The 9,614-nt window shown below is 46.7% G+C and overlaps 1 protein-coding gene across 1 annotated transcript in view; it reads left to right on the top strand.

Annotated features, from left to right (window-relative positions):
- PTPRT (protein tyrosine phosphatase, receptor type, T) overlaps positions 1-9,614 on the top strand; it is a 617,594-nt gene that overhangs the window by 77,725 nt on the left and 530,255 nt on the right. Inside the window, exon 3 of the mRNA XM_004687014.2 lies at positions 3,497-3,578. Within this exon, the coding sequence (XP_004687071.1) occupies positions 3,497-3,578 (82 nt within the window). The remainder of the gene's footprint in view (positions 1-3,496; positions 3,579-9,614) is intronic.

Genomic DNA, 9,614 nt, shown 5'->3' with positions numbered 1-9,614 from the left:
AGGCGGGAATCGAACTCATGCGGAAATGGCTTTAGCTTCTCAGTGCAGTGCTTTAACCCGCTGCGCCACCAGGGAGGGCCAGGTACTGTATAATTTTTAAGAAATAGAATTTTAAGGATTTTTACTAACTTCTAGCTTTAATGATAGAAAATGTATAGGGCTAAACTTGTATGACTTATTTGAGGAATTTATTGAAATTATACTTTAGCCTGTTATAGAACCTGTTGTAAATAATCCATGAGCATTTGGACAGAATTTTCATTCTCCCTTTACATTTATTAACTAAGACATTGACTAAAGTCTTCAAGTACTGGTTTCTTAAATAACTTTCTTAAGACTATTTACTCACACAATTAAAAAGTAATGTTTTAGTCCATTTAATAATTTTTAAATTCCTTTTTGTTTAAAGTTCTAGTTTGGCACTTTTACATTAATTTAGGAACAACTATTTTCTGTTTATTTGAATTTCTATATTTTGTGTTTGTTCAATTTGTTATTTTTAAGGTCAGTGAGTCAGCCTGTTTTAGGTATTTGTCTGATAGCATATAATTAAAATTTATTTAGATAGCTTGAAAACTTTTCTCTGTTTTAACCCATTTATATTTATTGTTGTAACAGGAATTTCTTTCTTGCTTTAGCCATTTATGTTACACAATTTGAATAATTTCATGCTAGTTCTTCAAAAATGAATTTTCTGTATCCTATTTTCTCTCTCTTTCTTTTTTTTCAATTTACTTTGCTTTGTTTCCTTTGCATTACTATAAAAATCCTCCCAATCTTCTATAGTAAGGCCTTCTGTTGACTTCTTTCCTGTGGAATGAGGCAGCTACCATGTTTCATTTCTGCAAACCTTCCCCCCACCCCTTGCACAGTTTTGTTAGTTAAGTATGCCTGAAGGACCCTGTTATCTTAATTAGCCCCTCATTCCAGCATGTTGTTGTGCTGGTGTCAGCTGTTCTATGTTTGGTGTTACTGTCATCCTCAAGTCACGTTACATAATTCCCAGGCAGTCACATGTTGTCTCGGTGGTAGGTCTTACCACCAAAGTTAGCTGCCTATCCATTACCACCCTCTCCACCAGTTCCCTGCTCATTTATTATTGTTGTTGAAACACTAGAGCCCACCAAGTTTACTGATCTCTGAATCCACAAATCTGGACTGACCAAACGGACTGCAAAAGGTTTCTACATACATGTTTCTTATTGATCTCATTGCCCACCTCACATTCCATCTACAGGCTTAGGTTGAGGAGTAACAGGTAGGAGGAAGAGGATTCATTTTGTAGGATATTGAGGTGGGGGAAATGATAAGCCACAGAGATTTGAATCAGTAATAGCATTGAGAGTCAACTAGTTTTGATAAAAAAAAAAAAGCTTGTTTTATATGGTTCACTTTAATAGAAGGGCTAGAAAGACATGGTGTATGTGTGAAATATTAAGAAAACAACAAAAAGAAAAATTAATGTAAGAAGAAAACAGAAGCCCAAGCAGAGGTTCAAATCCCACTCTTCATGGATGATTTTTCAGGAGAGTTGGCTTTTCAGCAGTGAGGGAGGCAATTTGATGGGAAAACGGCTCAGATAGACTACATATAAAGTATGTTTGAGGCATGGATGTGTTATCTACAGGGATAAGACTGGGTCAGGAAGACTGATAGTAGGTGAAAGGTCAAGTGCAGAAACTGGTCTTGGGATTATTAATGAATTGGCAACTATTGAAGGAAGAATATGTCTAATAAAAAAATTGAGTAGGGCATTGCCCCATTTAAAGGGTGGATATAGAAGAGGAAGTGCTACAGAGAACCTCTGGTTGAATAACCCCGGCTACATTATTAAACCCATAAGAGTGAATTGTTCTCTGGGCCTCAATAGCAGATTTAACAATATCTAGTAGACTTCACAACTGGAGATTATTGATGTCCATTCAAGAATAGTTTGAGACTAGCGCCAAGGGTAGAGTCCAGGTTACAGTGAGTTGAATTCTTGCTGTGGGAGCTAAGGGCATGTTGAGGATGAGTGCAGATAACGTGACCGAGAGTTTTAACTGTGATTGAAGCACAATTGAACTTTACTAATAAGAACCTGTCACGAAAAAGTAGCCTTTAAGAGAAACCCAAACATGCATTTGTCAAAGGCAGGGATGAAAGGGAGGGTTTGGAGAGGAGGACAAGAGAGACTAGAAGAATCGGGAAGCCAGAAGGTGCCTCAGCAGCATTGCCCTGCAGAGTAGGGGAGCGGGGGCAGTGGCTGGTGTGGACGGGACTAGGGTGACGGGTTAGGAGTTAGAAGTCAGCTCTGTGGTTATCCTCTGGCCACTTTGCTTGCCTGCTGGGATCAGGTCAGTGAATGTTGACAGGGGACCATGTGTGTGAAGTACAGAGTGAAGATTTGCAGTAGGCTTGCCAAAGGTAAAATAAGAGCATGAAGGAAATGGGCTTTAGCTAAGACTGGTTTGGAGGATTAGCCAATTGCGTGGGAAGACTCGGGGGCTGTTAGGAATACACGGGGGTAGGAAGAGCACAGGACTATGGTGATGGCACACGGGTGACTTGGTGATGGGAAACCCATGGGGATTACAATTGAGATGAAAAAAATGTACAAAATGATGTAAAATAAACTATTATATATAAAGAAAAAAAAGAATACATGGGGGTTCAGGCAGGTCTATGAACTCTGAAATACTGAACCTGAGGAGCAGGCTTAGGAGGAGAGGACTACATCAAAATACAGGAAGCTGGGATTCCCCATTTCTGGGCTGGAGAAGGACAGGTATGTCTGTGTCACTGAAGCTGACTGAAGGCGAGGTGACTGGAATTTGGGGTCTTGGGAGTGCTGGTCATGGTTTCTGCAGAGACATACCTCCTGGGTCTGAAGATACAGTTTGGGTGATGAAGACACTCTTAACTGACTTTTAAAATCTCCTGAATGAAATAATCAACTTGAGTAGGAGTCAAAATGGAAAATTCAAACAATTTGTTGCTGTGGGATTCCTAGAAACCAGCAGTTGGACATGGGACTTATTTTAGAGGTGCTATTAAGAAGTCCAAATGAATAGTCTTCCTTGGGGATGAGGAATCAAATCAGGGTAAGATCTCAACTTAGGGTACTTTCCAAATTTAGTTTCCCTTACCCTTTGCAAGAAGGTCGGGATGTTAGGAAATCATTCTCTGTGATTCACTTGTAACAACAATAAAAAAGGTGCAGATTGAGGTCTCCAGGCCACATTCGGGTTGTTTTTCCTGCATCCAAGCATTCTTCTGAAATCCATTAAAGCTGTTCCATGAGGCTGACTTTTCTTTTGCAAGTCCCCAGAATGTGGCCTTTTTACCTTGGCTGAAAACCCAAGGCAATTACCAGGGTGGCTTCCTTGTCTAATATAAGGCCACTTGGGGTGGTTCTGATGGGAAGCAGAAGCAGAAAGGGCTTGGGGACCGAGCAGCTTCCTATGATGAGTGTCTACAACATTGTGCAAAACTGACTCCCTCCTGTGTGTTTCAGGTGATATTTGAATCCGTCTCTCTGAAGGGTCATCCTGGCTACATCGCCGTGGACGAGGTCCGGGTCTTGGCTCATCCATGCAGTAAGTCTGTCCCCTCCTCCGATCGCAGCCTTGTTCCACATCAGCCCGGGCTGCCGGGAAACTGCAATCCCCCCCTATTCATTCAGCTCACAAACACATCTCACTCTCTTTTTTAATCCTTCAAAAATGCTTACACGTTCAATGCAATCAGTCCTGAATAAATCCGTAATTTTGCCGGCCTGTTCAACAGGCAGCACCTTGAGGAATTTGCAGAGCGTGGCAAAACATCTTCGTTTGAATCTCTCTTCATTATTAAGGGACTCTAAAGTCCTGATTGTTTATTAGTGGGATTCAGACCACTGAAGTGGAAGAATTAGAGGGCTTTGGATAGAATCTTGTGCAATTGTCTTAAAAAAAGAACACCACCAAAACACTGAGAAATTAGCACATTGTTCACTCACAGGGAAACGTACCCCAAAGCTATTAATTCTTTAAAAGTAATTTTAAATATACTCCTCAGCTCTGTGTAGGCGTAAGGAGAGCTTTCTCATGGTGGTTAGTCCTTCTGTCAAGAGTGCTCAGAGGCCCTGCAGGCCCGGCCACGTTCCCCTTGAGGGTCTCTCTTTGCTGGATTTAGTCCACCGTGTTTGAATGGGCTTAAATAAGGACCGTTAATTCCTGGGTTTTCTAAATATCAGAGAGAACCAGCCCTGTGTGCAGTATTTGAAATATTATGACATTTGTGTGGCTATGTGGGAGGTGACTCAAAGCTTAATGGATGGGGTGATAGCTAACTGGGCTAACTGGGCTAACTGGGTGTCTCTCCACATCCGTTAGCATTCTACTGATCGGAATCCCCATTTGTTTATGGTTCCAGGTACCTCCTGGTAAAGCTTTCTCTCCTTCCTTCTTCTAGCCCTACTCATGCTGTTGACCTCGGTGCAGTTTGCTATGCCTTCATGAGATGTCCTGTCCTGTGCCTTTCAGTCCTCCTATTTAGGGGTCATTCTCATTCCAACCCCCTCTATCTTGCTTTCAATGAAAAGACTCTCTAGTTCCACTGCAGTGAGCTTGTCAATGCCTCCAATCTCAATATTCCCTCCCTTGGCACAAGAATGCACCATCACTGGAGGAATTTGGGACAAGTTCCCAGGGCTTTAGCAAGACAGCATTTTGGGTAAATGTGATCACTCCCTGTACCAAACAGTCTTCCTTCCCAGAAATCAGCCTTTTTCCTAAGTGCTTAGCTTCAGCTAGACCCTCCATTAGTGTGGCCTGACATCCTTACTCTCTGGTCACTTCCTGAGTCTGGGATTTTTCTCAGATGTGTCTATCCTCTCAGTCATGTCTGGCAAATATTTCTGTAGGATTGTATCTCATGTGAAGAGAGTCCTAGAACCACCCAGCTGTGCAGGGGTTTTTGAGTAGATGAGTTTCCTCTCACCAGAATTCAGTCTTTCCCTCGCTTGACTCCTAAGAATCTGCACCAGTTGCCCATTGGAGAATGGCCTTCAGTCTTGGGCTGGGCTGACATGGTGGGTGGTGCCTGCTCTGAGTATGAACACTTACCCACACATGCCCCACCCTCTGCAGCCCCAAGGTGTGCAGTCTCTCTGAAACTAATCTCAGTCTCTCCCAAGCTTCCCCTAGAGGACACTCATCTTGACTCATTTCTGCTTGCCCTGTGCTTGATGCTTCCACTTGCTCTTTCTAGTATGGGTATGTGTTTCCCGCCAGAGATTCAGGCCTGACTCTCCTTGGGACACCCACAGCCTGCTCTAAAGAGATTGTTCACCTCCACCATGAGGCCCACCCTTACAGCTCTCTCTTGACCCAGCCTCAGCTTGGCCTTAACTCCAAGTCTCAGCTTGGCCTTAACTCCAAGCACTGTGCATGGTCTGCCTTGACAGCCAAGTGCTTCTTTCTCCCTAAGAAATGTCCACAGGAGATGGTTCTCTGTGGAATTTGGATGCTGCCTTTCTACCCACAAAGCTCATGGCTCCTTTCAGAATTGTAAGGGTTGCTCCTGAATTTTGGCTTCTCCTGGCTGCCTCGACACCTCCTGCCGAGGAGTGTAGATTGCTTGCTTGTGGAATCACTGAGAGCCAGGTACCCCACAAATGAGCCACGAGATACAGCTCAGGAAATTTGACCCTGGCTGTGTTCCTGCGAGTTGTGCTTTGGCTGAGTTCCACCCTGATGCTCAGGTGACTTAAGCTTAAATTACTCAGAAATCAAAATGTGATCATTTTGATATCACAGAAATCAATTCTGTGATAGTGGCCGGAGTTGGAAAAAATCCATTTAAGCATATGCACAAATACTGGAAATGGAGCTAACTCCTCAGAGGTGGGTCCACAGCTCCTGAGGAGTTTGGTGGGGTCTACAGAAGCCCCTTCCCAAGACCTGGCTCAGTCCGTATCCAGTCTGAGTTTCTGTTTAACCTTTCTTTCAACAAAGAAATGATTGAGCACCAGAACTTCTGCTGGACTTAGGAGATACTGAAGTGATCACAGCAGGTTAGGTCCTTGTTCTATGGTGTTAACGTAGCACAGGGGCAGAGGCAGGGGAGATAGAAATAGGTGGCTGATATTAAATAGTAACTGACATTAAATAAAGGATTGATATCGTTTCAGACAGTGTTCATAGACAGGGGTGTGGGCAGGGCCCACAGAGAGTGTGGCGTCTTTGAAGGTGTGTTCTGAGCTGAGACCTGGGTTGTGGAAGGCCGTTCTCTGCGCAGGGAGCTTTTCGGTAAGCGCAGCAAGCACAGATCTGCTTGCTGCTGTCAGATCATCCCGGGGAAAGAGATCTGAGGGACTGTTGGGGGTTGGGGAAGTGGGCCTGACCCTCCAGGGCCCTGGATGTTATGACCAATTTAGACTTTTAATCTAAGAGCAGGAAGGTGTCACTGGAGGGATTTGTGCTGGGGCAAGTGTGAAGGGAGTTATGCCACCTCACATACTTGCTAAAAGATCACTTTGGATGCTCTGTGGAAATTGAGTTGAAGGGAATGGAGAAATCCAGACAACTGTTAGGAAATAAGTTCGGAGTCACGGAACAGAGGGTGGTGGCCTGACCAGGGTGTTTTTGGGCGTCTACTTACCATCTGATGCGTTTGATGAGCGTGTACTCAGTGGAGGGGCAGCCCAGGCGCTGTTCTGAGTGAGGCAGATTCACCATCTGCCCTCATGGGGCTGCGACCAAAATTGGCGACACAGACAATGAAACAAATAATCAGATCACCTGATCTGTGACAGATGGTGCATGAGTTTGCTAAGGGTGCATGAAATGCCACAGACTGGGTGACTGAGTTGTCGAGGCTCAGAGGCCCCGCCTGGGTGTCCAGGACACAGTCTAGTCTCCACCGTCCTCCGCGCGGGCTTGGGCTCGCTCTGTGCCCTCTGAGCACACACGGGCCTTTCCTCTTCGTACAAGAACACTTCTCAGGCTGGAAGAGCACCCACCTTAATCACCTCACTGTATCATAGTATTCCTCTGTCAATTCCTGGTCTCCATACACAGCCACAGTCTGGGAGACTGAGCTTGAGCCTCCAGTATGTGAACTGAGGATCCAAAGGGCAGTGCCGTGATGAGCCACAGAGCAGGGGGCTGGGTCAGTGGTGCAGGTAGGAGGGAGAGGTGGCTGGTGTTGTTGGAGGGTAGGATTGGGGGTGGGGGGGTTACAGAGGGTGCCTGCTCAGGTTCCTGGCCTGCGTGGCTGGGTGGTGCAGGCTGAAGGTGGTAGCGTCAGGGAGAATGGGCACCAAGGTGGGAACCACAGAGGAGCAATGGGGCAGCGCGTGGGGTCCGAGGTGATGCACCTGCCGGGGCTTCTGCATGCCCTTTGACTCACTGCTGCCCTCTAGCTTTAGCATGAATGCGTTTATGGCTTCAAGCTAGACTTAAAAACTGAACTATGGGGCCCTCCCTGGTGGCGCAGCGGGTTAAAGCACAGCACTGAGAAGCTAAAGCCACTTACACATGAGTTCGATCCCCGCCTGCCCCGGAGGTGACCCACATGGCGCGGCAGACCTCTCCTGACCCGCCCGCTGCTCCCCTCAGCAGTGTACTTTGTTGATCTGCCTGTTCTGCTCCCCACTCTGTCTCTGGTGAATCCTATCACCCTCCACATCTCTGGCCCGTACCCCAACTCTGTATGAAAAAAAAAAAAAAAATTTTAAAAAAAAAAAAACAAAACTGGACTATGTTCAGAAATAGGCGCTCTCTTTATGTCCTCAGGCTTTTAAATTCTCCACGTCTGTCTTCCAAAGCAGGTTTTCTATCAACACATGGCCAGCATCTATCAATAAGCGAGTCACTAAGTATGCCAGCGTTCCAGGGAGGCAGTGTGTGATTTGCAATTGTATTCCATCGATTTGGGCTGGACTTTTGGATTTTAGAGGCGGCCTCACAGCTTCCAATACCAAACCACACGACGAGTGCAATACGCAGAGGAAATTATTTTTTCTTACACACTGAAAACTCTCGCCTGTATTTTATAGCCCATTTAACGTTTTTGTGTTATTCTCAAAGTATTTTAGCCACAGTTACCCTCTGTGGCTGTTTCTTGGTATTAGCCATGAGAGGGGCCACTGTGCTTATAACCGTGTGTGATAAATGTCAGCACAATTTTCCACCCCATTTTGAAGTTTCTAGCTCCTGTGTTGACTTTTAGCATTTTTTTTTTTGAGTTTTTTTCTTTTTTCCATCCCAACCTCACAGGGCTGCATCTCTGGGCCCTTGGATGGTCTGCGGCACGTACAGGGCTCTCTCTATCGTCTGGCTTCCTCCTGTGCGCTGTTGGGTTTAAAGAGCCAGATAAAGGGCACAGTAATGTGTCTTCAAATGCAGTACTGACATCTGCAGGAGTTTAAATGTCACAAACATCAAAGCATTTTGCCCCAAATGCACAGCCAGGTTTTGTGAACCCCAAACGACAAACTGGTGGCTGGTCTGCACCTCAGGTTCCACTGTGTTTTTCAGAAGGTTTCTGACTTAAAGCTGCAGGCATCCTACCTACCCAGAGCCATCACTGTAGGAGGAGTTGCTCTCGAGAGAGTGAGTGGTGCTAGAGGGTTGACGTGGTTCAGAGAAGCCTGGGGCTCAGAGACGTGGCTCAGAGAAGCCTGGGGATCAGCGACGTGGCTCAGAGAAGCCCGGGGATCAGAGACATGGCTCAGAGACGTGGCTCAGAGCCATGGTTCAGAGAAGCCCAGGGCTCAGAGATGTGGCTCAGAGACATGGTTCAGAGAAGCCCAGGGCTCAGAGATGTGGCTCAGAGACATGGTTTAGAGAAGCCCAGGGCTCAGAAACATGGCTCAGAGAAGCCCGGGGCTCAGAGACGTGGCTCAGAGATGTGGTTCAGAGAAGCCCAGTGTTCAGAGACGTGGCTCAGAGAATCCTGGGGCTCATAAACGTGGTTCATAGACGTGGCTCAGAGAAGCCCGGGGCTCAGAGATGTGACTCAGAGAAGTCCAGGGCTCAGAGACGTGGCTCAGGGAAGTCCAGGGATCAGAGAAGCCCGGGGCTCAGAGACGTGGCTCAGAGAAGCCCAGGGCTCAGAGATGTGGCTCAGAGACGTGGCTCAGAGAAGCCCGGGGCTCATAGACGTGGCTCAGAGATGTGGCTCAGAGACATGGTTCAGAGAAGCCCAGGGCTCAGAGATGTGGCTCAGAGACATGGTTCAGAGAAGCCCAGGGCTCAGAAATGTGGCTCAGAGAAGCCCGGGGCTCAGAGATGTGGCTCAGAGATGTGGTTCAGAGAAGCCCAGGGTTCAGCGATGTGGCTCAGAGAATCCCAGGGCTCAGAGACGTGGCTCAGAGAAGCCCGGGGCTCAGAGACGTGGCTCAGAGATGTGGCTCAGAGAAGCCTGGGACTCAGAGAAGCCTGGGACTCAGAGAATACTGGGGCTCAGAGAAGCCCGGGGATCAGAGACATGGCTCAGAGATGTGGCTCAAAGACATGGTTCAGAGAAGCCCAGGGCTCAGAAATGTGGCTTAGAGAAGCCCGGGGCTCAGAGACGTGGCTCAGAGATGTGGTTCAGAGAAGCCCAGGGTTCAGAGACGTGGCTCAGAGAAGCTGGAGGCTCAGAGA

This window comes from Condylura cristata, unplaced genomic scaffold, assembly GCF_000260355.1.
Source record: "Condylura cristata isolate star-nosed mole 26May11 unplaced genomic scaffold, ConCri1.0 scaffold00022, whole genome shotgun sequence".
NCBI lineage: Eukaryota > Metazoa > Chordata > Mammalia > Eulipotyphla > Talpidae > Condylura > Condylura cristata.
This window is presented reverse-complemented; position numbering and strand designations above follow the sequence as displayed.